Here is a 27,910-nt window from a genome sequence, read left to right as displayed (position 1 = left end):
GTCCCTGTCCATGTCCCCGCTCTGTCCCTGTCCGTGTCCCCCTCGTGTCCCTGTCCCGTGTCCCTGTCCATGTCCCCGCTGTGTCCCTGTCCGTGTCCCCATGCCCCCCCCATGCTGTCCCCGACCCAGCCGTGTCCATGTCCGTGTCCCCTCCCCGGGGGACACGCGGTACAGCGCAGGGGTGGAGGACACGGGGACACACGGGGACACACGGGGGGGAGCCCGGGGGTGCGGACACGGGGGGGGCGGTCCCGGCGGGGCGGGGGGACCGGCGGCCACCGCGGGGGGCGGGGCGCGGCGGCGGCGGCGGCGGCGGCGGGGCCGGGGCAGCCCCGAGGCCGCGGGTACGGGCGGGACCGGGACCGGAGCGGGTTCGCCACCAGGATCGCCACGGGACCGGGCTCGGGAGGGGCAGGAAGGGCGGGCGGAGCGGCGGGGAGGGGCAGGATGGGAGGGCGGGGACGGGAAGGGGGCACGGAGGGGACAGCGGGGAACAAAAACGGCTTGGGGGGCGACCAAGGGGGACTGAGGGCGCTGGGGGTGCGGAAACGGCTTGGGGGGGGGTACCGGGGGGCCCAGGGCGGACGGAGAATGGCGGTGGGGTGGCCGTGAGCTCCTGGGGGACCAGGACGGGGACGCCACTCCACGGGAACCCCGCGGAACACCCCAGAGCCCCACGGAATCCCACGAGACCCCCCCGGATCCCTGCGAGCCCTGCCTGACCCCCCTGAACCCCCCCGGATTGCCCCCGAACCCTTCCAGACCCCCCCGGACCCACCAGGCAGGAGAGGGTCCGCCCCCACCGCGCCCGGGGGTCGCAGGGATCCCGAACCCCGCGGTGGGTAGGGGGTCCCGAGCTCGGGTCTGGGGGGGCTCACCCCGTGCCCCACCCCGCAGGTCCCACCGTGGCCAGGACGGAGCGGGAGGAGATGGAAGCACCGGGATGCACCGGCTCAGGTGGGCACTGGGGGATGCCGGGGGGGTCTCGGGGGGGCCCGCGGGGTCCCGGGGCACTCGGGGCCCCCCTGAGCCGGGGAAGGACCTGTCTGTGCCTCTTTGTCCCCCCAGAATGGCTGGTGGTCCCCAAGGCGGAGGTGACCCCCGAGGATGACAGGGATGATCCAGGGGAGCCAGAGCTCCACGACTCAGGTGAGGGACGGTCACAGCGGCAGTGCCAGGCCTGTCCCGGGAGCGCTGGGGCCACAGGGTCACTGTCACCCTGTCCTGGGCCTGGTGGCAGTACTGGGTCCTTGGGGGATGGTCACCATGTCCCCAGGGCCAGGGACTGTGCCAGGTCCTTGAAGTGACTGTCACCACGTCCCCGGTGCCGTTGGCCTTGATGGTCACCGTGCCCGGTGCCAGTGGCAGCTCCACGTCCTTGGGTGACAGCTCCCGTGTTCCGGTGGCTGTGCCGGGACACCCTGGCGTTGGCACGTCCCCTCCCGTGTGCCTGCAGGGCAGTGGCTGGTGCGGAAGGTGAAGGTGGAGGAGGAGGAGGATGAGGCCGAGGCCTGGGCGGCCGCAGCCAGAACCGGGGCCCCGCTGACGCCGCCGCCCCTTCCCGGCGCCTTCGCCGCCGAGCCCGCCGGGTCCCCAGGGATCGCCGGTGCCTGCAAGGCGGAGGAGCCGTGCCCGGAGGAGCTGGGGTACGGGGTGCTGCCGGCCTGGGGGCCGGGGCCGCGCCTGGACGGCATCGGGATCGGCTTCGGGGTGGGCACGGGCACGGGCGTGGGGATGAGCCCCGGCGCCGGTGGGTGCGGGCGCCGCTCGCAGCCCGGCCCGCGGCCCTTCTGCTGCCCGCAGTGCGGGAAGGCCTTCGGCAAGAAGGCGCACCTGACGCGGCACCTGCGGGTGCACACGGGCGAGCGGCCCTTCCCGTGCCCGCACTGCGGCCGCCGCTTCCGCCAGCGCATCCACCTGCGCTCGCACCTGCGCACGCACACCGGCGAGCGGCCCTACCCCTGCCCGCGCTGCGCCCGCCGCTTCCGCAAGAAAACGCACCTGGACCGGCACCTGCGCACGCACACCGGAGAGCGGCCGCACCCCTGCCCGCGCTGCGCCCGCCGCTTCGCCCACCGCCAGCACCTCCTGCGCCACCTGCGCCTGCACGGGGACCCCGCCCCGGGGCACGGGCACCCCGACGGGCACGGAGATGGGCACGGCCCTGCCGAGGAAAAGCCGCTGCCCTGCCCGGGGTGTGAGATGAGCCTCACCTGGAAGCAGAGCCCGGCGCCGCACCTGGGGCTGCACACGGGAGCGGTGCTGGGAGCTGGGAATGGACACCTGGATGAGCATCGGGACGGGGACAGGGACGGCCCCGCCGAGGAGAATCTGCTCATTTGCCCCCAGTGTGGGACGGGCATCCCCTGGAAGCAGAACTTGTCGTCGCAGCTGTGGCAGCACCTGGAGAGCCAAGCCCTCGGCTGTGCCCAGGACCCCCAGCACCCCCTGCAGCCCCCACAGGAGCCCGCAGCCCAGGGCCCCCAGCACCCCCCACAGGTGCCCACGGCCGAGCCCCCCTTCGTGCAGGACCCTCAGCTCCTGTCACAGGTGCCTGGTGCCAACGGCAGCCACGGCTGCGCCCAGGACACCCCGCCCCTCCTGCAGCCCCCGCAGGTGCCCGGTGCCCAGGACCACCAGCCCCGGCCGCAGGTGCCCGGTGCCCAGGACCACCAGCCCCAGCTGCAGGTGCCCAGTGCCAAAAGCGGCCAGGGCTGTGCCCAGGACCCCCCGCAGGTGCCCCCTGCCCAGCGCCCCTTCACGTGCCCCCAGTGCGGGCGCGGCTTCGGGCGCAAGGCGCACCTGGCGCGGCACCTGCTGGTGCACTCGGGCACGCGGCCCCACGCCTGCGCCCGCTGCGGCCGCCGCTTCAGCTCCAAGACCAACCTGGGCCGGCACCAGGCCGTGCACACGGGGCTGCGGCCCCACCACTGCGCCCGCTGCGGCCGCGGCTTCACCCGCAAAACGCACCTGGAGCGCCACGAGCGCACCCACGGCACCGGCACGGGCACAGGGACAGGCACGGGCACTGCTGGGGCAGGGATGGCCACAGCCACCGCTGCCACTGGCACCGGTGTCACTGGGTCCCAGCTGGACTGGTCAGAGCCCCCCACCCTCTGCCCCTGAACGCCTGGAGGTGCCAGGGGCTCTGGTGGTTGCCAATGGTGAATCCCTGGCACGGCAGTGTCAGGAGGTGCTGGGAGGTGCCATGGACCCTGATGGCTGCTGCGGATGTGCCAGGGGACCCAGTGGCTGCCAGTGGCACATCCTGAGCACTGGGGTGTGCCGGGTTCTCCAGTGGCACATCCTGAGCACTGGGGTGTGCCGGGTTCTCCAGTGGCACATCCTGAGCACTGGGGTGTGCCGGGTTCTCCAGTGGCACATCCTGAGCACTGGGGTGTGCCGGGTTCTCCAGTGGCTGCCACTGCTGCATCCTTGGCACCCTGCGCCGGGCTGTGCCTGGCTGTGCCGGGCTGTGCCAGTGCCCGCAGCAGTGCCGGTGGTGACCCCTCAGCCCTGAAGGTGCCAGGATGCGCCGGTGCCACATCCTGAGCACCGGGATGTGCCAGGGGCCCCGGCAGGGGGATCTCACTGCATCCCATAGGATCCCACAGGATCCCGGCCCGTTCTGCCACGGGCAGCGGTGCAGGAGCAGCCCCGGAGTGTGGTGGCCGGTGGCGCTGGAAAGCCTCCGGTGAGAGGGACCTGGGGGGACCCCAGGGCGGGGTCGGGAGGGGTGTCCCCATTGAGGGCAGGGGGCAGCGGGGGTGTCCCGCAGTGCCAATAAAGCGTTTGTATGGAATTCTGCGGGAGGGGTGTCCCCATTGCGGCAGGGGGCAGCGGGGGTGTCCCGCAGTGCCAATAAAGCGTTTGTATGGAATTCTGCGGGAGGGGTGTCCCCATTGCGGGCAGGGGGCAGCGGGGGTGTCCCGCAGTGCCAGTAAAGCCGTTTGTATGGAATTCTGCGGGAGGGGTGTCCCCATTGCGGCAGGGGGCAGCGGGGGTGTCCCGCAGTGCCAATAAAGCGTTTGTATGGAATTCTGCGGGAGGGGTGTCCCCATTGCGGGCAGGGGGCAGCGGGGGTGTCCCGCAGTGCCAATAAAGCGTTTGTATGGAATTCTGCGGGAGGGGTGTCCCCATTGCGGCAGGGGGCAGCGGGGGTGTCCCGCAGTGCCAATAAAGCGTTTGTATGGAATTCTGCGGGAGGGGTGTCCCCATTGCGGGCAGGGGGCAGCGGGGGTGTCCCGCAGTGCCAATAAAGCGTTTGTATGGAATTCTGCGGGAGGGGTGTCCCCATTGCGGGCAGGGGGCAGCGGGGGTGTCCCGCAGTGCCAATAAAGCGTTTGTATGGAATTCTGCGGGAGGGGTGTCCCCATTGCGGGCAGGGGGCAGCGGGGGTGTCCCGCAGTGCCAATAAAGCGTTTGTATGGAATTCTGCGGGAGGGGTGTCCCCATTGCGGGCAGGGGGCAGCGGGGGTGTCCCGCAGTGCCAATAAAGCGTTTGTATGGAATTCTGCGGGATCGCGGGCCCCGCGCACGGGCCGGGGGCAGCGGGGGGCGGGGCCTGGAGGAAGGGGGCGTGGTCAATCAAGGGGAGACAGGGGGTGTGGCCTCGCGGTGGGCGGGACCTCGCCCCTATGGCAACGGGGGCGGGGCTTAGTCCCCATGGCAACGGGGGGCGGGGCCTCGGGGGCCGCTGGGAGCCGCCGTGCGGTGAGAGCGGGGGGGGAGGACGGGCGGGGAGCGGGGATTTGGGGGGACCTGGGGGGCACCGGGAGGGCGGAGAGGGGCGGGTGAAATGGAGGGGCTCGGGGGGGGTCACGAGGGAACCACAAAAGGGTCTGGGAGCAGTGGGGGAGGGAACGGGGGGGTCGGTGAGGTCGGGGGCTGGGTGCGGGAGCGCTGAGGGGGTAACGGGGACACCGACGGCGGAATGGGGAGACCTGGGGGCACCGGGGGATGGAACACGGTGGGTCTGGGGGGTGTTGGAGTGAGGGCCGCTTGGGGTGTGGGGGCTCCCCGTGGGCTCTGGAACTGTCCCTGTGCCCCAGGTTCACCCCAGATATGACCCCCGTGTGTCTCCTGACCACACCAGTGGCCTTTGGGTCCTACATGTGTCCCCACACCCCCAAGACACCCCCAGATGTTTCCCACATATGTCTCTGCACCCCAATTCCTGCACAGATTCCCACAAGTGTCCCCACACCCCAGGACACACCAGCGTGTCCATCCAGAGCCATTCCCCAGTGCCATCCTCAGCCCTTTTCCCTGCTCAGGACCCCACTATGGGGATGGAGGGGTGCGGGGAGGAGGAGGTGACACCCCCAGACGTGCCCCATGTGTGTCCCTGTGCCCCCCTCGCACACCACATGTGTCCCCACACCCCAGGGCACCCCAAGGCCACCCCGGGGGATCCCCGGTGCCACCCCAGCCCTGCTGTCCCCCCAGGACCTCCCCGCAGGGATGGAGGGGCGCGGGGAGGAGGCGTCAGAGGAGCCGGAGGTGTCGGAGCCATCAGAGGAGGAGGAGGAGGAGGAGGAGGAGGAGGAGGAGGACGAAGGCTCTGGGGTGCGGGTGACGCCGGCGCTGCTCAAGGCCACGACGGGCGAGTTCTCCCTGGAGTCCATCCTGCTGCTGCGGCTGCGCGGCCGCGGCATCGCCCACCTGGGCTGCCTGGCCGACTGCTCCAACCTGGAGTGGCTGGACCTGTCGGGCAACGCCATCGCGGGGCTGGCGCCACTGGCCGCGCTGCGCGCCCTGGCCGTGCTCAACCTGGCCGCCAACCGCGTGGCCAGCGTGGAGCCGCTGCGGGGCTGCCGCAGCCTGCGCCAGCTCAACCTGGCCGGCAACCGCCTGCGCAGCCTGCGCCAGCTGCGCTGCCTGCAGGGCCTGCGGCACCTGGAGAGCCTGCGCCTGCGGGACCCGCGCGGCGGCCTGGCCAACCCGCTGTGCGCCGCCCCGGCCTACCGCTCCACGCTGGCCGCCATGCTGCCCGGCCTCAAGGCCATCGACGGGCAGCGCGTGGCGGGCCGCGGCAGCGAGCTGTTCCGCCTGTGCCGCGAGCTGGACGCGGCCCTGGACGGGGAGGATGCGCCCGCGGCCGCGCCCGCGGAGCCCCCGCAGCCCTGGGTGCGCGCCGGGTTCTGGGAGGCGCGGCCGGCGCGGCGCAGCGCCGTGCTGGAGGAGGCCACGCGGCAGCTGGGCCAGGCCCTGCGCGAGTGCCGCGAGCTCGGCCGCCGCGCCGACGACTCCATCGCGCAGGCACAGCGCGCGCTCGGCCGCCGGCAGCACGGGGACTTCGGGTTCTGAGCGCCACGGGGACACGTGGGCTGGAGATGGCGTTGGCTGAGCTGTGGGAGCCCAAAGGTGGCAATGGAGAACCCCCAAAGATGGGAATGGAGAACCCTCAAAGATGGGAATGGAGAGCCCCCAAAGATGGGAATGGAGAACACCCAAAGATGGGCATGGAGAACCTCCAAAGATGGGAATGGAGAGCCCCCAAAGATGGGAATGGACAACACCCAAAGATGGGAATGGAGAACCCCCAAAGATGGGAATGGAGAGCCCCCAAAGATGGGAATGGAGAGCCCCCAAAGATGGGAATGGAGAGCCCTCAAAGATGGGAATGGAGAGCCCCCAAAGATGGGAATGGAGAACCTCCAGAGATGGGAATGGAGAACCCCCAAAGATGGGAATGGAGAACCCCCAAAGATGGGAATGGAGAACCTCCAAAGATGGAATGGAGAACCCTCAAAGATGGGAATGGAGAACCCTCAAAGATGGGAATGGAGAGCCCCCAAAGATGGGAATGGAGAGCCCCCAAAGATGGGAATGGAGAGCCCTCAAAGATGGGAATGGAGAGTCCCCAGAGCCACCACAGCCCAGAGCCACCATCATATGAACCACAGGACCCCAAAAATGGGGCCAGGAGAACCCCCAAAGATGGGAATGGAGAACCCCCAGAGCCACCACAGCCCAGAGCCACCATCATCTGTGCCACAGGACCCTGAAAATGGGGCCATGAGAACCCTCAGAGCCACCATCATCTGAACCACAGGACCACAAAAACGGGGCTAGGAGAACGCCCAAAGTCACCACAGCCCAAAGCCACCATCATCTGAGCCATAGGACCCCAAAACGGGGCCAGGAGAACCCCCAGAGCCACAACAGCCTGAGCTGTGGGACCCCAAAACCAGGGCTGGGATACCCCCAGAGCCATCACAAGTCTAGCTCCCTCATCTTCTGAAGTGTGAGACCCAAAACCAGGTCTAGGAGCCCCTCAGCCCTGCCCAAGTTCATTTCCTTATCCGTGGGAGCCCAGAAATGGATCCAGGAAAGCCCCCAGAGCCCACACTGTCACCCTGAGACCCCCAGAGCCACCACAAGCCTGTCTCCTTCCTCCTGTGAGCTGTGGGACCCCCACACTGGAGCTGGGGCACCCCCAGAGCCACCCCAGCCCAGCAGAGCGTCCCCAGGGAGCAGCAGAGCAGCTGTGGGGAGCCCAGCCTCGGCTGGGGGACATCTCGGGGACAGGGGACGTGGTGGCACTGTGCATTAAACATGTCCCACCCTCCAGTGTCCTTCTGTCCTGCTGCCTCAGGGGTCTCTCACCCATCGTGTCTGTGTCTTTCCGCCCTGGGGACAAGAGGTGACACACCCACCGTGTCCCCATCTCACCCCTGGGGACAATGGGGGGTGACACGGGCGGTGCCAGGTGGGAATAAGAGCCGTGAGAGCGGAGCCAGCGCTGGGTTTATTGGGGACAGGGGACAGGCAGGAGGGGGGGACACGTCCAGGACCCTCCTTGGTCACAGGGGGCTGGGGGGTGACAAGCGGGGCAGGCCATGGTGCCGTGGTGCCTGGAAAGGGGACACAGAGGGGGCTGTGATGGGGTCCCTGTGTCCCCTGTCCCCTGTCCCCATACCCACCTATGCCCAGGGGACACAGAGGGGGCTGTGATGGGGTCCCTGTGTCTCCTGTCCCCTATCCCCATACCCACCTATGCCCAGGGGACATGGAGGGGGCTGTGATGGGGTCCCTATGTCCCCTGTCCCAGGGTGCCCTGTACCCACCTAGGCCCAGGGGACACGGAGGGGGCTGTGATGTGGTCCCTGTGTCCCCTGTCCCCCCATACCCACCTAGCCCCAGAGGACATGGAGGGACCTGTGACGGGGTCCCCGTGTCCCCTGTCCCCCCGTACCCACCTATGCCCAGAGGACACAGAGAGGCTGTGACAGGGTCCCTGTGTCCCCTGTCCCCTGTCCCTGTACCCACCTATGCCCAGGGGACACAGAGAGGCTGTGACGGGGTCCCCGTGTCCCCTGTCCCTGTACCCACCTATGCCCAGGGGACACAGAGGGGCTGTGACAGGGTCCCTGTGCCCCCTGTCCCCTGTCTCTGTACCCACCTAGGCTGGCAGCCCCCGGGAGAAGGCGAACATCCCGGGCAGGTACGGCGTGTCCCCCCCTCTGCCTGCCTCCTCCACCGCCCGGCACTCGGCCTCGTCCCGCTGCCGGATCTCCTGCGGGCACACAGGGGCTGGCACCGGCTGGGGACACGGCGGGGGACACCGGGGGGCACTGGGGACACCTCACCTTGGCTGCCAGGTGGTGGCTGGGGCCGCAGTTGTGGTACTTGTCCAGCACCTTGGGGACGTCGCCGGTGTCAAACTTGTAGCAGGCCAGGCAGATCGGCTTCCGCTGGGGACACGGTGGCATGTCACCCCTGGGAACCCTGGGGACCCTCTGGCACTGACCACTGTCCCCTCTGTCCCACCCACAGCAGCAGGGGGGGGACAGCAGGTCTGCAGGAGGCTGAGGGGCTGGGGGACCCCTGGGATGGCCCCAAGGGATGGGGGACACCCAGGAATGGGCCACAAGGGTGGGGGGACACCCAGGGATGGCCTCAAGGGATGGGGGGACACCCAGGGATGGCCTCAAGGGATGGGGGGACACCCAGGGATGGCCCCAAGGGATGCGGGACAACCAGGAATGGACCACAAGGGTGAGGGGACACCCAGGGATGGGCTCAGGGGATGGGGGGACACCCAGCGATGGGGCCCTATGGGGGGATGTGCCACAAGGGATAGGGGATACTCCAGGATATGCCCCAAAGGAGTGGGGACGTGGCCCAAAGGAGAGGGACAGATTGGAAAGTGTCCTGGGGGAGGGGACACCACTCCAGGATGTGCCCAAGGGAGATGGGAACACTCTGGGATGTGGCCCTGGGGAGGAGGGACACCCCACGTGCCCCAAGGGAAAAGGGACAGCCCATGTGCCCCAGGGAGGAGGGACAGCCCAGGACAGTCCCCAGGTGCCTCACCCGGCTCTCCAGCACCCGGCAGTGCCGCTGTGGCGCTCGCTTCCGACACGTGGTCTGTGCCAGGCCCAGGCGGAGCTGCACAAAGGTCCCCGAAGGGTCCTCCTGGGGGAACGGGGGTGGCAGGGCGTGGTAGGGCGTGGCATGGCAGGGCCTGGACCCCCCAGTGGCATCCCGACCTCTGGAGTGACTCCCAGACCCCACAGACTCCCAGGGAATACAGCCCCCAGTGAGACCCCGAACCCCAGGAGTGACCCCAAATGCTGGGAGAGACCCTGAACTCCCCAGACGCCAACCCCTGAGAGGGACCTCAAAGCTCCCACAGGAACCCCAAATCCCAGGCGGGACCCTGAACCCTGGGTGGGATCCTGAATGCTGGAAACCCTCAGGTAAACCCATCCCAGGAATGACCCCAGGGTGGCCCCAAGACTGGCACGTGGCCCAAAGTGGAGGTCCCTGGAGTCCTGGCCCTTCCCAGAGATGGGACAGTGTGCAGGGGCACCCCGGGATGGCCCTGGCTCCGGGGGCACCGGGATCAGCTTGGATCTGTTAATGAATAACCAAGCTCAGTCCGGCCAGCAGGGCCGGTCCTGGGCACCCCAGGGTACCCCGGCACTTTGCCCATTCCCTGTGGGACACCCGAGCCCCTCCCCATTCCTGTGGCCATCCCGGATCCCAGTCCTGAACCCCAGTCCCAAACCCCAAACTCACCTGCTTGACAATCCCATCCATCTGCCATTCCCTCCAGGACACTCCAATCCCCTCCCCAACCCTCTCTCTGTCCCTCCTGGGACACCCCAATCTCCACTCTAACCCTTTCTGGCCCTCCAGGACACCCCAATCCCCACCCCTACCCTCTCTGTTCCCCCTGGGACACCCCAACACCCTCCCCATTCCCATGGTCATCCCGGACCCTGAACCCCAAATCCCAACCCCAAATCATCCCCCATGCCCGATGACCCCGTTCACCCGTGCGCCCTCCAGGACCCCCCACCCTGACCCCCTCCCTGTCCTCGTGGCCACCCTGAGCCCCCAATAATCCTCGATCCCAATCCCTGCCCACCCCCTCGATGACCCCTCCACCGCTGCTCCCTCCCGGCCACTCCGTCCCCTCCCCGTTCCCCCCGGGACCCCCGCGCCCCCTCCCCGTTCCCGTGGCCATCCCGGCTGCCGGGTGGCGGCTCCCGGTGCGGAACGCCGTTGCTGACCCGCTCGATGAGCCCGTCCAGCTCCCGCTCCTTGAAGAGGAAGTGCACGTTGCTGCGCCCGTGGAAATACTCGAGCACATCGCGCACCACGCGCCGCTGCAGCGGGGACTGCCCCGCGGCCACCGCCGCCGCCGCCAGGGCCGCCGCCAGGGCCAGCGGCAGCCAGCGCCACACCGGCAGCCCCATCCCGCCCGCAGCTGCCTCACGGATCCGCGGGCCGCTGGCGTCGGGCCGGCATGAGCCGATTTCCTGGGATCTGCCCCCAAATCCGCCCCCGGGACGGCCCCGCGGGTCACCCCCCCCACCCCCGCCGCGGGGCGCGGGAGGAGGGGCCGAGATGGGATGGGATAATGGGGTGGGATAATGGGGTGGGATAATGGGGTGGGATAATGGGGTGGGATAATGGGGTGGGATGGGATAATGGGGTGGGGTGGGATGGGATAATAGGGTGGGATGGGATGGGATCGGGGGACAGACCCCGGGAATGGCGTCATGAGCAGGGAATGCCATCCTGCCCTGGGAGCGCCCTGCAGCCCCCGGAACGGCTCCTGCCCCCCGGGAACGGCTCCTGCCCCCCGGTAATGGGCTGCAGTCCTCTGGGAACACCCTGCAGCCCAGGGAAGGGCTCTGCCCCCCGGGAACGGCTCCTGCCCCCCGGGAACGGCTCCTGCCTCCCGGGAATGGGTTCCTGCCCCCTGGGAATGGGCTCCTGCCCCCTGGGAATGGGCTCCTGCCCCCCGGGAACGGCTCCTGGCCCCGGGGAATTGGCTCCTGCCGCCCGAGAATGGGCTGCAGTCCCCTGGGAGCAAACTCCAGCCTCCGGGAATGGGCTCCCGCTCCTGGGAACAACCTCCAGTCCCGCAGGGATGGCTTCATGTCCCTGTCCCACCGCCAGTGTTGTCGTGTCCCACCGGGAGTGGCATCCTTGCCCCCGGGAAAGGGCTCCTGCCCCCGGGAATGACTCCCGCCCCCGGGAAAGGGCTCCTGCCCCCCGGGAATGTTGTCATGTCCCACCGGGAAGGACACCCTGCCGCCAGAAAAGACTCCTGGTACCGGCCATGGGCTCTGGTCCCCGGGAATGGCTCCGGCCCCCGGAGCAGCCGCGAATGAGCTCTGCCCTCCGGGAACGGGGTCCTGCCCCCCAAGAATGGGGTCCTGCCCCCGGGAATGGGATCCTGTCCTCGGGAATGGGGTTCTGTCCCCCGGGAATGTGCTCCAGACGCTGGGAACAACCTCCCACTCCTCCCGGCTGTCCTTGTTCGGGTACCCCCTCCCGGCAGCAGGACATGGGGGGAGTGAGGTGCTGAAGGCCAGGGGGGTGACATCCGGAGGTGTGGGGGGCACCGGGGAGCACCAGGGGGTGCAGCTGGCACGGGAGTGCACTGGGGGGAATTGTGGGGTTACTGGGAGGCACTGGGGCTGTACTGGGGGACACTGGGAGGTCTGGGGAGCTCTGGAGAGCACTGTGTGAGCACTGTGGGAGCACTTGGACTGTATGGGGGACACTGGGGACACTGGGGCTGTACTGGGGACATTGGGGCACGCTGGGGACACCGGGGCTGTATTGGGGGACAGTGAGGGGACACTGGGAGCCCTGGGGCTGTACTGGGGGACACTGGGGACACTGGGGCTGTACTGGGGAGTCCTGGAGGGCACTGGGGAGCTCTGGGGAGCACTGTGGGGGCACTGGGGACACTGGGGCTGTACTGAGGAACACTAAGGGACACTGGGGACACTGGGGCTGTACTGGGGGACCCTGGGCACGCTGGGGACACCGGGGCAGTACTGGGGAACACTAAGGGACACTAAGGGGACACCGAGGGGACGCTGGGGGGACACTGGGGGGGCGGGGTCTCTCCGGCCCCTCCCCATCCCCTGTCCCGCGGCTCCGCTAGGGGGCGCTGCCGCCGGGCCCCGCCCCCCGACCCGGAACGGGGAGCGGCCGGACGCGGCCATGGCTGACACCACGACGTCACCGGCGCACTGACGTCACCGCGCGCGTGACGTCACCGCGCGGCGGGGCAGCGGCCGCCCGTGAGTTTCCCGGGGAGGGTCCCGGGGGTCGCGGTCACGTGGCCCGGAGGGGGGGGGGGTGGCACGGACCGGGGGTCGGGGGGGCTCGGGGTGAGTCTGGGGGAGCTCGGGTGTCTCGGGAACTGCCGGGGGAACACCCGTGGGAGCGGCGGGTCCGGGGGTCCCGCGGGAGGGAGCCGGTGCTGGGGCGCACGGGGGTCACTGCGAACCCCCCGAGGCGCGGCCGGCACCGAGGAGAGCCGAGATCGCCGGGAGCTGCCGCAGGAGCCGCTGGGCCCGGGGGAGCGCGGCCCGGTGGCCCTGGGGCTGTTCCCGGCTCCCGGGGCCGCTCCCGGGGCCGTTCCCGGCTCCCGGGGCCGTTCCCGGCTCCCGGGGCCGTTCCCGGCTCCCGGGGCTGTTCCCGGCTCCCGGGGCTGTTCCCGGGTGATGAGGTGATTCCACGCCACGGCTCCTCCCGCGCCCCAGGGCTATTCCTGACTGCCAAGGCGAGGCAGTGCCGGGCTATTCCCAGCGCCCGGGGCTATTCCTGCCAGGAGGATGCTGTGCCGGGGCTGTTCTCGGCTCCCGGGGCTATTCCTGGTTCCCGGGGCCGTTCCCGGCTGGACAAGCCGATGCTGTGCCGGGGCCATTCCCTGCTGCCGCTCCTGCTCGCTCCCATCCCATCCGATCCCGTTCCATTATCCCATCCCATCCCCTTATCCCATCCCATCCGATCCATCCCATCCCATCCCGAACTACAACTCCCAGCGCTCCCGGCTCTCGCCGTTCACAGCCGGATCCGGCCCCGCTCGGCGCCTTCCGCACCCCAAATTCCGGGGGGAGGAGGAGGAGGAGGAGGAGGACGGGGGGGCCGAGGCCGCCGGAGCCGCTTCGGGACTGCCGCGCTCCTCCGGCCCGGTTCCGCCGCCCTCCCGCCCCATCCCCGCCGCCCTCCCGCCCCATCCCCGCTCCCGCTCCCATCGCGGCTCTCCCGCTCTCCCAGGACCCGTCGCGGCCATTTGAGGGACTCGGTGGCGGAAGGAGGCCAGGAGGAGGCCGGGCAGAGGCCGGGGAAGGGTCGGGGAGCCGCGGGGAAGGAGCCCCGAGGAGCCGGAGGGGCCGCAGGGCCCGGGAAGGGGCAGCGATGTCGGCGGGGGGAGCGCCCCAGGTACGCGGGGGACTCGGGGGAACTCCCGGGGGATCCCCGCTCCTCCTCCCCCCGCGGCCTTTGGGGGGATCCCCGGGGCCCGGGGCTTTTCCCGTGTTTTTTTCCTCGACCCCTGGAGCCCCCCAGGAGTTTTTCCGGGAAATCGGCGCATTGGGGGCCGCACCCCCCTCCCGGCTCTGCCTCCACCGGGCTGCGGGGGCTTGGGGACACGAGAGGGACCCGGGAGGGCACGGGGGACCGGGGGGGGGGTTCAGTGTCTCCGGAGAAGCAGGACTAGGTCCTCGGGACATGTTCCTCCCTCGGTGCGGGTCCTGGCTGGAAAAGGAGCTGGTTTGGGGGGTGGGCAGTGGGGATGGGGGGGACAGGGACCTGGTTTGGGGGTCAGGGATCTGGTCTGGAGGAACGGGGCTGGGCATCTGTTGTGGGGGAGCAAGGATCTCGTTTGGGAAGGAGGGATCTGCTGGAGAAGCGGGGATTTGGTTTGGGGAGGTGGGGGTGTGATTTGGGGGAGCAGGGGACTGGTTTGGGGAGCAGGGATGGGGGCTCCATCCTGGAGCGAGAAACCTCGTATTTGGGATGCAGGAATAGGGGCACGATCCCTGTCCTTGGCCTGTGGCCAAACCCAGGGAAAGGTCCCCAAACATCCCAAAATGACCCCAAAATGCCTCTGAGCCGCTGCCCCCTCCCCAGCCCGCCCACGCCCTGGATCTGCTCCCGTATTCCCGGCTGAGCCCGGCGCCGCGGGCCGGATCCCAGCTGGATGCCGTGGGCGCCGAGATCCCCTCGGATCCCTGCACAGGTGAGGGGAGGAGAACACCCTGGGGTGGGGGCTGGGGTGGGATTTTCCGCACAGAACTCTGTGCATTTTTGTGGGGACTTTGAACTGGGATGATGAAAGTGTTCTGGGGATTCCCGGGGCTGGGAGAGGCTGCAGGGAAAGCCCAGAGCCCAGGATGGCTCCGTCCCAGCTCACCTGGAGCCGCTTCTTGAGGAGCGGCTCCATGCCCCGTGCCAGAGCCCGGCTCTCCCGGGATCAGCCCGGCTCTCCCGGGATCAGCCCGCTCCCAGCCGTGCCGGGCTCCCGACGGCGCTGCCCCGTGTCCCCCCAGGGTACCGGTTCTTTAAGCCGGGGGGTTTGTTCGGGATGAAGCCGCCGGAGGAGCCGTTCGGAGCCGCGCGGACAGGCCCAGAGGAGTCCAAGGCCCTGGGCAGCCCCTGTGCTGGTGAGTCCGGATCTGTGGGACTGGGGGAGAGCAGTGGGACTGGGGGGCTCAGGGGAAAAGGCGGGCTGGGATTCTTTAGGGGCGTTCTGGGGCAGTTTAGAACATTTTGGGGCCAGTTTAAAGACCTTTTTCAGCCATTTTGGGCCAGTTTTCAGCCATTTTGGCGCCATCCTGGGCCAGTTCACAGCCATTCATGACCAATTTGTGGTAATACTGGACCAGTTTGTGGTCATTGTAGGCCAGTTTTGAGAGCCAGTTTTGGCCATTTTAGACCAGTTTTTGCCATTCTGAGCCAGTTTAGACAATTTTGGACCTGTGTGTCACAAACTGGGGGTTTTGAGGGCCCTTTGGGGTGTCACACACCAGGAGAGGCTTGGGGAGTTGAAGCTCTTTGGGGTGTCCCATGTCGCCATGGTTCAGCAGTGGGGGCCCCACATGGAAGGGGGAGCTGGGCCTGGGTCCTCCCCACTCGGGACAGCCTGGAATTCTCTGGGAGCCGGGCTAACCCCGGGATCTCTCCGGTGCAGTGGAGCCCGGGCGGGTGAGCAAGGTGGAGCCCGAGGAGAAGCCCGGGATTGGCGCCGGCTCCCTGGAGCTGTTCCCGGCCGCCGCGGGCGGCAGCTCCGGCCGCTGGTTCCCCGGCGGGCAGCGCGGCCCCGAGCCCCCCCGGGACCCCCCTGCCCCCCGCGCCGGCTGCTGGGGGGCCCAGGGGGGCGTCCCCGGCCCCTTCCGCTGCGCCCAGTGCGGGAAGGGCTTCCGGCAGAAGCAGAGCCTGGTGACGCACGAGCGCATCCACACCGGGGAGAAGCCGTTCCGCTGCGGGGACTGCGGCAAGAGCTTCAGCCAGCGGCCCAACCTGCTGACGCACCGGCGCGTGCACACGGGCGAGCGGCCCTTCCCCTGCGCCCAGTGCGGCAAGAGCTTCTCGCAGAAGGCCAACCTGCTGGCGCACCAGCGCATCCACGGCGCCCACCCCGAGGAGGGCAAGGCGCGGGCGCGGGCGCCGGCGCGGGGCTGCCCCGAGGACGCGCCCTTCGTGTGCCCCGAGTGCGGCAAGAGCTTCCGGCAGAAGCCCAACCTGATCACGCACCGGCGCATCCACACGGGCGAGCGGCCCTTCTCCTGCTTCCTGTGCGGCCGCAGCTTCAACCAGAAAACCAACCTGGTGACGCACTACCGGGTGCACACAGGTGAGCGGCCCTTCGCCTGCGCCCAGTGCGGCAAGCGCTTCACCCAGAAAACCAACCTGGTCACGCACCAGAGCACCCACACCGACCTGCGCCCCTTCCCCTGCGCCCAGTGCCACAAGTGCTTCAAGGACAAGGTGTCCCTCAAGGCCCACCAGAAGACGCACATCCCCCGCCAGCGCCGCTGCCCCGCGCGCGGCCCGGCCCCCGCCGCGCCCTTCGGGGCCGCGCCCGCCCTGCTGCCCCCCGCGCCCGCCCCGCAGGACCCCGCTCCCTTCGCCCCGCTCCCGCCCGCCCCCAAGCTCCCCGAGGGCGCCACCGAGCTGTTCCCGTGCCCCGAGAAGGGCTTCCCCCCCCCGCCCCCGGCCGAGCCCTCCTTCCCCTGCGCCCACTGCGGCGAAGGCTTCTGCCCCAAGGTGCCCCTGCTGCGGCCCCCCGAGGCGCCCGCCGCGCCCTTCGCCCCCGGCCCGCCCCTCCTGGGGCCCCTGGGGGCGCAGCCGGGGCCGGGCGAGGCCGTGCTCTCCCCGGAAAAGCCCTTCATCTGCAATCAGTGCGGCAACAGCTTCGGGCTCTGGCTCGCCCTCGTCGCCCACCAGAAGAGCCACGCGGGGCACAAGCCGTGCCCCGGCGCCCCCCCTGCGGAGCCGGGCGCCGAGCAGCCCCCCGGGTCCCCCCCGGGGGCGCGGGCGGGCGAGGGCCGGCCCTGGCCGTGCCCCGAGTGCGGGCGGGGCCTGGCGCAGTGCGAGCGGGCGCCGCGGCACGGGCACGGCGCCGGCGGGCGCGGCCCCTTCCGCTGCGACACCTGCGGCAAGCGCTTCAGCCTCAAAACCAACCTGGCCACCCACCAGCGCATCCACACAGGTGAGCGGCCCTTCACCTGCGGCGTCTGCGGCCGCCGCTTCAACCAGAAGGGCAACCTGGTGACGCACTACCGGGTACACACGGGCGAGCGCCCCTTCGCCTGCGCCCAGTGCGGGAAGCGCTTCGCCCAGAAGCCCAACCTGCTGGCACACCAGAAGACGCACCTGGGCCGCCAGCCCTTCACCTGCCTCGAGTGCCCCAAGCGCTTCAAGAGCAAATTGTCCCTGCGGGTGCACCAGCGCGTGCACACCGGGACCCCCGGCCCGGCCCCCGGCACCCTGGACCCCGCCGGGAGCCCCTTCCCCTGCGGGCTCTGCGGGGAGGCCTGTGCGGAGCACGGGGGGCTCCGGCCAGGCCATGGCGGCGGCGAGCGGCCCCACACCTGCGCCGAGCAGCTGCACACCTGCGCCAAGTGTCCCCACGCTTGTGCCGAGCGTCCCCACGCTTGTGCCGAGCGTCCCCACGGCTGCGCTGACCGGCTCCACACCTGCCCCGAGCAGCGCCGCACCTGTGCCGAGCATCCTCACGCCTGTACGGAGCATCCTCACGCCTGTACGGAGCATCCTCACGCCTGTGAGCGACCCCACACCTGCGGGCAGCCGCAGCCCTGCGCCGAGCGGCCGCACCCCTGTGCTGAGTGTCCCCACCCCTGCGAGCAGCCCCACGCCTGCGGCAAGCGGCCCCACGCGTGCGAGCAGCCCCACGCCTGCGCCGAGTGCCCCCGCGGCTGCGCCGAGCATCCTCGCACCTGTGCCGAGCATCCCCACCCCTGCGAGCGCCCCCACCCCTGTGCCGAGCGGCCCCACGGCTGCGCCGAGCAGCCCCACGCGTGCTCCGAGTGTCCCCACGCGTGCTCCGAGTGTCCCCACGGCTGCGCCGCCGAGCGGCCCCACGCCTGTGCCGAGTGCGGGAAGCGCTTCCGGCAGAAGGTGAACCTGGCCGTGCACCTGCGGACGCACACCGGGGAGCGGCCGTTCCGCTGCGCCGACTGCGGCAAGGGCTTCAGCCAGAAGGCTCACCTGCTGCGGCACCGCCGCACCCACGGCGTCGGCCTGGCCCCCCCCTGCGCCGCCGGCGACCCCCTGGCCAAGGGCCCCGAGCCCCCGGCGCTGCTGCTGCCGCCCTGCTCCCGCGGGGCGCCCCCGGCGCGCCCCGACAGCCCCTCGGGCGCTGCCGACATCCTCCTGCAGCTGATGCAGGACGAGCCCCCGCCCGGCCCCGGCGCCGCCCCGGTGCCCCCCTGTAAGTGCCCCGGGGGCGGCCCGAGCCCCCGGGCGCCGGGGCTGCCCCCACCGTGCTGCTGCGCCGCCTGCCTGGCCCCCCGCCCTCCCGAGCCCCCCCGCGGGCAGCTCTGGGCCAAGGCCGGCGGCTGCGCCCGCGCCTTCGACGAGAAGCGAGTGCCGGGAGCGCCGGAGCGCGAGTGTGGCGAGGAGAAACCGGCCCCGTGCCCCGGCTGCCTGTGAGCCCCGGGACCCCCCCGGCCGCCTGTGAGCCCCGGGATCCCCCGGCCGCCTGCGACTCCCACGCTGGGACCTGCGCTGAGACCCCCCCACCAGGACCCCTACCCTGCCCCGGCCGCCTGCGATCCCCCACACTGGAACCCCCAGTGAGACACCCCCAGCAAGGACCAGCCCTTGGCTCATGGGGTCACCTACGGCGAGCCTGGAGGAGATGGAGCCCAGGGGACAGAGCCAAAAATGGAGCCGAGGGGACGGAGCCAGAGGGACGGAGCCGAGGGGACAGAGTCAACAAGATGGAGCCAAGGGGACAGAGCCAAAAGGATGGAGCCAAGGGGACAGAGCCAAAAGGATGGAACTGAGGGGACAGAGCCAAAGGGACAGAGCTGAGGGCTCGGTGCCAAGGTGACACTGCCAGCCAGATTCAGCACTGGGACTTGGAGGAACCTCCAGCCGAGGCTGTGGGGCAAAGCAGAGCCAGGCTGGGATATGGCACATTCCTGGCTTGGGAAGACACCAAAGGGCTGGAGGAGCCAGCGCTGGGGCCGGATCTGCCGAGTGGGCTCCAGCCACACAGACCAGGAAGAGCTGGGCACAGTGGAGTTGCGTCCACTGGAGTCAGACTTGGGACAAGAGGGGCCCTCAAGGGCTCCCTCTGCTTCCAGAACCTTCCAGCCTGTTCCGGACTGGACGGCATTCCCTAAGGACATGCTGGGATGGGAGGCTGGGCCCGCCCTGCAGCGGGCTGACCCCTGGGGTCCCCAGTGCAGCTCCATGCGGGGGGCTGGGAGCACACTGGGCAAACAGCCAGGAAAAGGAAAAGGGACTGGAAGGGCTCAGCTCTGCTTCCAGAAGGGCCCGGAGACGCCTCCGGTGCCGGGGGGATGGGGGGCAGCTTGTGCTTCTGCTTGCTCTGGGTAACTGCGCGCTTTGGGACTCGATATTCCGGATGGGGAAGGGTGACACGGGGGGGCCGCTGGGGCCGGATCGTGGTGGTGGCGGTGGTGGTGGGGGGCTCGGGGGGCTTGGCTGGGGTTTGTGTGGCCTCTCCCCGTCCCCCCGGTGTGACAGAGCCGGGGATCCACGGTCTGGGCAGAGCTTCGGCCACAGACACCGCTGGGAGCTGCCGTTGCTTCATCCCAAAGGGAACCGGATCCTGTGACGGGACCGACACTGGGACAGCCGCCCCCGGAGCCCCAGCTGGGCAGGGGGTCCCGCCCCACTCCCCTTCCCCAGCTCTGCTCTCTGCAATTCTATTTTTTGAGGTTATTTAAAATAAAAGCTTCTGATGGCTGCAGGGCTCCAGGTGCTCTGTCTGGGACTGGGCGGGGGGCACAGGGGTCTCTCTGCAGCCTCAGGCCTGGCCTGAGCCCCGGGAAAGGCTCTGACCATGGCCAAGGGACCACCAGGGACACTGCCAGAGCTCTGTGACCACCAAACCTCACCTGGACACCAAGTGAGAGCTCAGCATTAGGGTGGCCGACCCCAGGGTCACTGTCACATCCACGGGGGTGGCACCAACGCCCCCAATGCTCCCTGGGGACAGATTGGGCCGGGGGGTGTCTCACACTGGGACTGGGGCTGGGGTCACTGGGGGGACCCACTGGGACACAGACCCCCTGTGCCCCCTGTCCCAGGTGTGTGGCTGTGCTCTGGCTGGGGACATGCGGTGCCACTGGCGTGGGTTCTAGGGGGTTTGGGCACAGGGGCTGCACGACCCGCGGGTGTCCCTGTCCTGGGGCAGACACGCGGTTGGGGACCCTCCGGGCTGGGGACACCTGGTGCGTGAGCCCCCGGGGCTCCTGGATCCCGGGGGTCACCGGGCCGGTCCCTCGGGATTTGGGGGCCCATTCGGACGGGGCCGCGTCGAGGGGCCCCGTTTGGGGCGGGGATGACGCTGCCGGGTGGGCGAGTGGGGCCGGATCCCGGTACCCACTGGGCACGGGAAGGAGCCGGATCCCGGTACCCGCCGGGCACAGCACAGGAGCCGGATCCCGATACACACCGGACACAGCACAGGAGCCGGATCCCGGTACCCACCGGGCACGGGAAGGAGCCGGATCCCGGCACCCGCCGGCCACGGGCAAGGAGCCGGATCCCGGCACCCGCCGGGCACGGGAAGGAGCCGGATCCCGGTACCCACCGGGCACGGGAAGGAGCCGGATCCCGGCATCCACCGCACCGCAGAGCCTCCCCTCGCCCGCTGCCCTCGCAGTGCCCCCAAGGCCCGGTTCCGGCGCTCTCCCCGCTGCCGGTGCCTCCCTCCAGCCCGGCCCCTTCCGCCGCCGCCATCGGCCCCGCCCGGCCATGCAGCGGGTGAGCCCGGGCCGTGCCCGGGGCCCGGGGTGCGCCGGGGGCGGGGGGGCTCCGCGGGTCCCTGCGGAGGGCTGGGGGGGCCGCCGGGGCTGTCCCGGTCGGGATTAGCGGGGCTCGGGCCCCCAGAGCCCGGGGACCCCCACGGGGAGCGCAGCGAGGGCGGCGCCGCCGTCCCCCTGAGCCCCCCGCTGTCCCTGCCAGGGGGTGACCCCCGAGGTGACATTCGAGGAGGTGGCCGTGCGCTTCTCCCCCGAGGAGTGGGCGCAGCTGGCGCCCTGGCAGCGGGAGCTGCACCGACAGGTCATGTGCGACAACTACGAGATGGTGGCCGGCCTGGGTGAGGGACGGGGAAGTGGGGCTGGGGTGACACGGCCTGGGGGTGACATGGGACTGGGAGTGACACGGACAGGGAATATCACGGGCTGGGGGTGCCATGGGGCTGGGGGTACCATGGGGCTGGGGGTGCCACGGGCTGGGGGTGCCACGGACAGGGGGTGCCATGGGGCTGGGAGTGACACGGGCAGGGGGTGCCATGGGGAGGGGGTGACACGGGCAGGGGGTGCCCAGGGCTGGGGATGCCATGGGACTGGGGGTGGCACGGGGTGTCACGGGACAGGGGGTGCCCAGGGCTGGGGGTGCCACAGGCTGGGGGTGCCCAGGGTTCCGGGTGCCATGGGGCAGGGGGAGCCACGGGCAGGGGGTACCACGGGGCTGGGGGTGGCACAGGCTAGGGGTGGCATGGGACTGGGGGTACCACGGGGCTGGGGGTGGCACAGGCTAGGGGTGGCATGGGACTGGGGGTACCACGGGGCTGGGGGTGGCACGGGCTGAGGGTGCTCCGGCCCCCCGCCCCCAGCACAGCCCCCGGCCTGGTGACGTTCCCGGTGACCATGACCCTCCCAGAGCGTGGCGGGGGCACTGAGGGTCCTCTCTCCCTCACAGACCCCAACTCCACGTTCCCCCACATGAAGGAGGAGTCGCACGGGGGGGCTCCCTGCGCTGGGGGGCACAGCGGAGATAGCGACAGCACCGACAGCACCGGCAGCTGTGAGTGACCGGGCCACCCCGCGGGGACACCCTCGGGCCGGGGGGGTCGCCGTGGGACCAGGGGCTGGCCCTGGTCAGAGCCCCGGTGTGACACCCCTGGGCTGGGCTGGTGTCGCAGGGGTGGCCGCGGGGCCGGCGGTGGGTCCGGGACTCCCCCACGGTGACGCCGTGTCCCCAGCAGGTGCCTGGAGCGGCTCTGACACCAAGGATGACGCCGGGGGACGCTGGCAATCGGGCTCCGGTGTCCCCCGCTCGGACTGCCGCGACACCGAGCGGGGGGGCCGTGCCGGGGCCCTGCCCCGGCCGGTGCCGGCGGCGTCGGGGCTCCTCACCGGCAGGAGCGGCGGGGCCGAGGCGCTCCCGGGCCGGCCGTACCTGTGCGGCACCTGCGGCAAATCCTTCCGGCACCGCCGCAGCCTCCTGGCGCACAAGAAGCTGCGCCGGGGGAACCGGGCCCGGCACGGCTGCTCCGAGTGCGGCCGCAGCTTCTGCCTGCGCGGGGACCTGCTGCGGCACCGCGACTCGCACCGGGCGCGGGCCCCGCGCTGCGCGGGCGCGGCGGGGCCGGCCGGGGAGCGGCCCTTCGTGTGCGGGCGCTGCGGGAAGAGCTACAGCTGGCGGGAGAGCCTGGAGCTGCACCTGCGGCAGCACCGCGCCCACCCGTGCCCCGAGTGCGGCCGCGTGTTCCCGCACCGCGGGCACCTCTGGCTGCACCGCCGGGGCCACTCGCGCCAGCGGCCCTTCCCCTGCGCCCGCTGCGGCCGCGCCTTCGCGTCGCGGGCCAACCTCAGCTCGCACCGCAGGACGCGCCGGCAATGCCGGCCCCGCAGCCTCGGGCCCCGCGGGGACGGGGACGGGGACCCCCGCGGGGACAGGAACAGGGACAGCGACAGGGACCCTCAGGGGGACGGGGACAGCCATAGGGACCCCCGTGGGGACAGGGACAGCCTCAGGGACAGGGACCCACTCAGAGACAGCAATAGGGACCCCCGCGGGCACAGGGACAGAGACAGGAACCTGCTCAGGGACAGGGAATCCTGCGGCGACAGGGACCCCCGTGGGGATGGGGACTCGCTCAGGGATAGGGATAGGGACAGGGATAGGGATGGGGACAGGGACCCCCGTGGGGACGGGGACTCGCTCAGGGATAGGGATAGGGATAGGGATAGGGATAAGGACAGGGATAGGGATGGGGACAGGGACCCCCGTGGGGATGGGGACTCGCTCAGGGACAGGGACAGGGACAGGGATAGGGAGCCCTGTGGGGACAGGGACCTGCTCAGTGAGAGGCACCCCGGCAGGGATGGGGCCATGCTGGGGGACAGGGACCCCCTCGAGGCCAGGGACCTGCTCAGGGCTGGGGAAGCCCTCGGGGACAGGGAGCTCCCGGCGGGTGCCCAGCGGTAGCCGCGGGAGCGGGGCCATCCCGGTGCCCTGGTGGGTGTGACCCCGCCGGTGCCGCGCCCACCCCGGGGTGCCCCCAGAGGCTTCTGGAACCCGGGGACTTCTCCATGTCCCTTTGGACCTTGGGAAATTCCTCAGGGATGTTTCTCCATGTGCCTTTCACACCTCGGAAAGTCTCTCCAGGACACTTCTCCGTGTCCCTTTGGACCTTGAAATGTCCTCCAGCGCTTCCCAGTTCTCCCGGACCCTGGGAAATCCCTCTGGGAGGGTTCTCCGTGTTCCCTTTGCACCTGAGAAAATCCCCCGGGGATGCTTCTCCGTGTCCTCTGGGGCCTCGAGGTATCCTCGGACCTTGGAAAATCCCTCTGGGATGATTCTCCGTGTTCTCTTCGGATACTGAAGTACCTTTGGATCCTGGAATGTCCCTCAGAGGCATTTCCCAGTCCCTGCCAGTCCCACCAGTGCCCTGCCCCGTGTTTGTATTTAAGGCCAGAAGTTTCTTTAAGTCTATTTATTTTATTTTTTCTATGTCATTTCTATGTCATTTATTATTCTTTCTGTTTTATTTTATTCTGTTTAAGTTATTCCAGTTGTTATCTTCTGCTTAGTCCAGTTCTCGTACCCCATTCTGCTCTTCCTATTCCATTTAATTCTATTTCTTTCTATTCTATTTATTCCCTTTAATTAGGAGGAAGGGCAGGGAGGGAGGAAGAGGAAGGGAGGGAGGGAGGAAGGAAGGAGACTCCTCTGGGCTCTTTGTCGTGGTTGAACCATGACAGGCCTCTGGTGAAAGCAGAGGCCACCACGTGTCCCCTCAGTGTCCCCCCTTCCCCAAATAAACAAACGCCAAAAATCGGAGTTAATGTGGAAATGAGTAAAAAACGTAGAAATGAGTAAAAAAATGTAGAAATGAGTAAAAAATGCAGATGAGGCTGGGGGGGGGGAGGACCCACCGTGGGGCTGGGGGGGACCCGCACACCTGGGGGGCACCTGCAGCCCCCAGCTGCTCCCAGTGCGGCCCCCCCGGGCACGGAGCTCCCCTCCCGTCCCAGCGAGCCCGGGGCCGCTCGCACTGGGAGCACTGGGAGCACTGGGAGCACTGGGAGTGCCCCCGGGCGGATGTCACCGAGCCGGGGACAGATGGTGGCGTTCCCAGGGGAATGGGGGCAGGCCCCCCACCCGCGCTCCATCTGCCCACGGAGCTGGGAGGGGAAACTGGGCCAGGGCGGCCCCGCGGAGATGGGACACCCCCGGTGTCACCTGTCCCAGGGCCGCCACTGGCCGTGTCCCCAGGAGCCACGTCCACGCCGCTTTTCCGCCCCCCGGGGCTGGGCAGCTCTTTCCAGGAGGAATATTCCCCAAACGCTCCCAAAATCCCACCTGGTGCCCCCCTGGTGCCACCTGAGGCTGCTCCCAGCGTTCCTGGCGGTGTCACCCTGTCACCTCCGTGCCACCCCCGGCTGTGGCTTTTTTGGGCTGTCCCAGTTCAACGTGCCGGGAGCCCACGTGGAGGAGCCGCCGGAATCGGGGTCGGCAGGACGGGACACGAGGGGGAGGTGCTGGGCCCGCTCCTTTGTGCTCGGCGCTCAAATAACCAGGAAAATTCCCCAATTTCCCTTTTTTTTCTCCTTTCAGATAAGATCACGAGGCCGGGAGCCGTTTTCCCAATTAAATTCCTGAAATTAGAGCGGAGCCCGGAGCGCGGGGGGGGGTTGGGACGCTGAGGTGCCTCCAAGGACGGGAGTTTGTGGGGCTGAATGTCCTGAATTCCTAAAAAAATGGGAATTCCATCCCTGGATCCGGGCTGCGCGGGGAGGGAGAGGCTGGACCCGGCTCCTGCTGGCACCTGCGGGGCTCCGGCTGCCGGGGCACCCCCGAGGGCTGGGAGCAGGTCTGGGAGGACATTTCCCCTTCTGCCACATCCTCAGGGCCACACGGTGCCTGTGCCCCCACAGCAGCGCTCCCAAGGGAGCCCAGTTCCGAGGGAACACCGGCTGTGCTGCCAAAAACCAGAGGAAATGGAACTCCGGGACGCCAGGGCGGCGTTAGGAGCAGGAATTCTGCTCCCCTGGTGCTAAGGGGGTTTGGTAACAGCTGGGCGGGACCTACTCCTGAATTCCAGCGGATCGGAGGGATCGGGGGGACGTGGAGGGGTTTTTGGGGAGAAGCTGCGATCCCCAGAGGGCAGGAAATGGGAGCAGGGGCCCTGGGAGGAGCAGGGCATCCTTTCCTTTGAAGGGGGAAGTGCAGAAAAAGCTTCCCAGGGCGGGCCTCAAAGGTCCCTGGGGGTTTGGGGCTCTTCTGGGAGCTCCCACCCGGGAATGGGCTTGGAATGGCACAGTTTGGAATGATCCTGTCCTGGAATGGGTTTGGAATGGCACAGTTTGGAATGATCCCACCCGGGAATGGGTTTGGAATGGCACAGTTTGGGATGGTCCCAGCTGAGAATGGGTTTGGAATGGCACAGTTTGGAATGGTCCTGCCCTGGAATGGGTTTGGAATGGCACATTTGGAATGATCCCAGCTGGGAATGGGTTTGGAATGGCACAGTTTGGGATGGTCCTGCCCTGGAATGGGTTTGGAATGGCACAGTTTGGAATGATCCTGCCCTGGAATGGGTTTGGAATGGCACAGTTTGGAATGATCCTGCCCGGGAATGGGTTTGGAATGGCACATTTGGAATGGTCCCAGCTGGGAATGGGTTTGGAATGGCACAGTTTGGGATGGTCCCAGCTGGGAATGGGTTTGGAATGGCACAGTTTGGGATGGTCCCAGCTGGGAATGGGTTTGGAATGGCACATTTGGAATGGTCCCAGCTGGGAATGGGTTGGGAACACCACAGGGCTGGAATGGGAAATTCGAATCCCCCTGTGCAGTGAAAGGGGGGATTCTGGACAGAATTCCCCGAGGATGCCAAGGGAAGCTTTGGGGGAAGCTGGGGCAGGATCCCCTCGCTGGGAAGCACTGGTGGTGGGAGTGCTGCAGTAACTGGTGGCTGAATTTGTGAGGAAAGGGGACATTGGAAATGTCCCCCAGACAGGATCCCAAACCAGCTCTCCAGACCATCAGGCTCCCAGGTGGGGATGAGGAATCCCCTGGCGAGGACCGAGGGACTCATCCTCAGCTGAGCCCCTGGCAGCAACTGATGGGGAAGGAAAAGGAAAATGTGTGATTGATGGGGAGCAGCTTCTTGGGTGCTGAGCTCCTGCAGAGCAGAGCTGGGAGCTGCTGTGCGAGGAAGGGAAGAGGCCTTTGTTCCAACCTCTGCCGTTCAAATCCGGAAAACAGGGGGGGCACTCCAATTTCTGTCCTGCCCCAACGCCCAGCCCCTGCCTGCAGAGAGATCTGTTTGGAAAATTGGGTGCTCCAAGATCTCTCTGGGGTGGGCAATGCAAAATCCAACACCTGGACCAAAAGGCATTGAGGTGTTCCTGTTTCAGGGATCAAAGGAGGCAGAAGGAACCCCAGGGGCTGCAGGGAATGCTGTGGCCATGGGGCCTGGCTGATCAAAGGGGGCCCGGCTGCTGAGGGCCCTCCCCAGCCCGACGCCAAACAGGGGAGGCAAACACCACCTTCTGTCCAGGGACAGGCAGGGAGAGCTGTGGAAAAGCTTGGAACACCTTTGGGACTGGGTTATGGATGGAGTGTGGGTCAGACACTGCCCAGCAGTGCTGGCAGTAAAAAGCAGAGTGGGGAGCAGACTTAAGGGTAAAAAAATATATATATTTTTAACCAGTTATTTATTTATAACTAATATATAGTTATATATTTATATATTTATAACCAGTTTTAACCAATATATATTTAAACCAGTTTTATAGTTATAGTTATAGTTATAGTTATAGTTATAGTTATAGTTATAGTTATAGTTATAGTTATATAGTTATAGTTATATTCATAGTTATAGTTATATTCATAGGTATAGTTATATTTTTATTTTATTTTATTTTTTAATTTTATTTTTATAGAATATATTAAAAACAGTATAATGTTTTTATAGAACAGTCCCAGGCACTCCTGCAGCCCTGGCTGAACCTGGCACACCCTGGCTGTGCCAGCAGGGACACAGGTGCTCCCTCCTGAGGGGCTTGTTCCTGTGTGGTGTTTCACCCCACAGACACTTTTGCCTGCCTGGGTGTGTGGTGTTTCACCCCACAGACACTTTGGGCTGCTGGGTGTGTGGTGTTTCACCCCACAGACACTTTGGGCTGCTGGGTGTGTGGTGTTTCACCCCACAGACACTTTTGGCTGCTGGGTGTGTGGTGTTTCACCCCACAGACACTTTTGCCTGGCTGGGTGTGTGGTGTTTCACCCCACAGACACTTTGGGCTGCCTGGGTGTGTGGTGTTTCACCCCACAGACACTTTTGCCTGCCTGGGTGTGTGGTGTTTCACCCCACAGACACTTTTGGGTGGTGGATGTGTGGTGTTTCACCCACAGACACTCTTTCCTGGCTGGGTGCTGCAGCTGGGCACTGCAGACAGGTCCAGGCCTGCAGGAGCTCTGGTGGTGCTGGGATGGAGCTTCCCCCCATAACAGGGGCTGCTCCTGGGGTTTCCCTCTGGCAGAGAAGCTTTCAGGCCATGGTGAAGGAAAGGAGTCGGTTCTGATGGAGGCTTTGGATCCAGAGCTTTATTCTGGCCCTCAGGCCTCTGAATGCAGCACCAGCTCCAACAGAACTCCCTGAGCCCGTGGTTCCTCACTCTTT

At 68.0% G+C, this 27,910-nt stretch overlaps 4 protein-coding genes across 5 annotated transcripts; 3 read left to right on the top strand and 1 right to left on the bottom strand.

Moving 5' to 3' along the window:
• The first annotated feature begins 711 nt into the window (after positions 1–711).
• LOC136556247 (zinc finger protein Xfin-like) lies at positions 712–19,728 on the top strand. The gene is made up of 10 exons (XM_066549314.1): positions 712–957; positions 1,069–1,149; positions 1,457–3,120; positions 8,412–8,630; positions 10,564–10,881; positions 13,333–13,707; positions 14,398–14,506; positions 14,817–14,930; positions 15,458–17,342; positions 17,859–19,728. The coding sequence occupies exons 1-10, from the start codon at positions 930–932 to the stop codon at positions 18,439–18,441; spliced, it is 5,376 nt and encodes a 1,791-aa protein (XP_066405411.1). The 5' UTR covers positions 712–929; the 3' UTR covers positions 18,442–19,728.
• LRRC61 (leucine rich repeat containing 61) lies at positions 4,666–7,575 on the top strand. Its single transcript, XM_066550181.1, has 2 exons — positions 4,666–4,713; positions 5,449–7,575. The coding sequence occupies exons 1-2, from the start codon at positions 4,666–4,668 to the stop codon at positions 6,307–6,309; spliced, it is 909 nt and encodes a 302-aa protein (XP_066406278.1). The 3' UTR covers positions 6,310–7,575.
• Positions 7,736–10,762, bottom strand: RARRES2 (retinoic acid receptor responder 2). Its single transcript, XM_066550216.1, has 5 exons — positions 10,527–10,762; positions 9,322–9,423; positions 8,595–8,699; positions 8,408–8,521; positions 7,736–7,859 (listed from the first exon to the last, which is right to left on the bottom strand). The coding sequence occupies exons 1-4, from the start codon at positions 10,710–10,712 to the stop codon at positions 8,408–8,410; spliced, it is 507 nt and encodes a 168-aa protein (XP_066406313.1). The 5' UTR covers positions 10,713–10,762; the 3' UTR covers positions 7,736–7,859.
• Positions 19,729–20,698: 970 nt separating the features above from the next.
• LOC136556501 (zinc finger protein 707-like) lies at positions 20,699–24,060 on the top strand. Of its 2 annotated transcripts, none has more exons than XM_066549765.1 (4): positions 20,699–20,751; positions 20,953–21,088; positions 21,694–21,798; positions 21,980–24,060. In XM_066549765.1, exons 1-4 carry the CDS (start codon positions 20,743–20,745, stop codon positions 23,203–23,205), a joined length of 1,476 nt encoding a protein of 491 aa, XP_066405862.1. In that variant the 5' UTR covers positions 20,699–20,742; the 3' UTR covers positions 23,206–24,060. The 2 variants fall into 2 exon arrangements, with proteins under 2 accessions (XP_066405862.1, XP_066405853.1); XM_066549756.1 differs by having other exon boundaries at positions 21,977–24,060.
• The last annotated feature ends 3,850 nt before the right edge of the window (positions 24,061–27,910 follow it).

This window comes from Molothrus aeneus, chromosome 1, assembly GCF_037042795.1.
Source record: "Molothrus aeneus isolate 106 chromosome 1, BPBGC_Maene_1.0, whole genome shotgun sequence".
NCBI lineage: Eukaryota > Metazoa > Chordata > Aves > Passeriformes > Icteridae > Molothrus > Molothrus aeneus.
Note: the sequence above shows the minus strand (reverse complement) of the source record. Positions and strands in the feature narration are given on the sequence as shown.

Excerpts from the sequence above, each read along its gene's own strand:
- LOC136556501 (XM_066549756.1), top strand. Across the intron at positions 21,089-21,693 it reads CGAGATGGTGGCCGGCCTGG|ACCCCAACTCCACGTTCCCC; the intron begins GTGAGGGACGGG and ends TCTCCCTCACAG. Across the intron at positions 21,799-21,976 it reads CACCGACAGCACCGGCAGCT|CAGGTGCCTGGAGCGGCTCT; the intron begins GTGAGTGACCGG and ends CCGTGTCCCCAG.
- LRRC61 (XM_066550181.1), top strand. The coding sequence starts at position 4,666 with ATGGCAACGGGGGGCGGGGCCTCGGGGGCCGCTGGGAGCCGCCGTGCG. Across the intron at positions 4,714-5,448 it reads CCGCTGGGAGCCGCCGTGCG|GACCTCCCCGCAGGGATGGA; the intron begins GTGAGAGCGGGG and ends CTGTCCCCCCAG.
- LOC136556247 (XM_066549314.1), top strand. The coding sequence starts at position 930 with ATGGAAGCACCGGGATGCACCGGCTCAG. Across the intron at positions 14,507-14,816 it reads CCCCTCGGATCCCTGCACAG|GGTACCGGTTCTTTAAGCCG; the intron begins GTGAGGGGAGGA and ends GTGTCCCCCCAG. Across the intron at positions 14,931-15,457 it reads CCTGGGCAGCCCCTGTGCTG|TGGAGCCCGGGCGGGTGAGC; the intron begins GTGAGTCCGGAT and ends TCTCCGGTGCAG.
- RARRES2 (XM_066550216.1), bottom strand. The coding sequence starts at position 10,712 with ATGGGGCTGCCGGTGTGGCGCTGGCTGCCGCTGGCCCTGGCGGCGGCC. Across the intron at positions 9,424-10,526 it reads TGGACGGGCTCATCGAGCGG|GAGGACCCTTCGGGGACCTT; the intron begins GTCAGCAACGGC and ends CCGTTCCCCCAG. Across the intron at positions 8,522-8,594 it reads GCCACCACCTGGCAGCCAAG|GAGATCCGGCAGCGGGACGA; the intron begins GTGAGGTGTCCC and ends GTGTGCCCGCAG.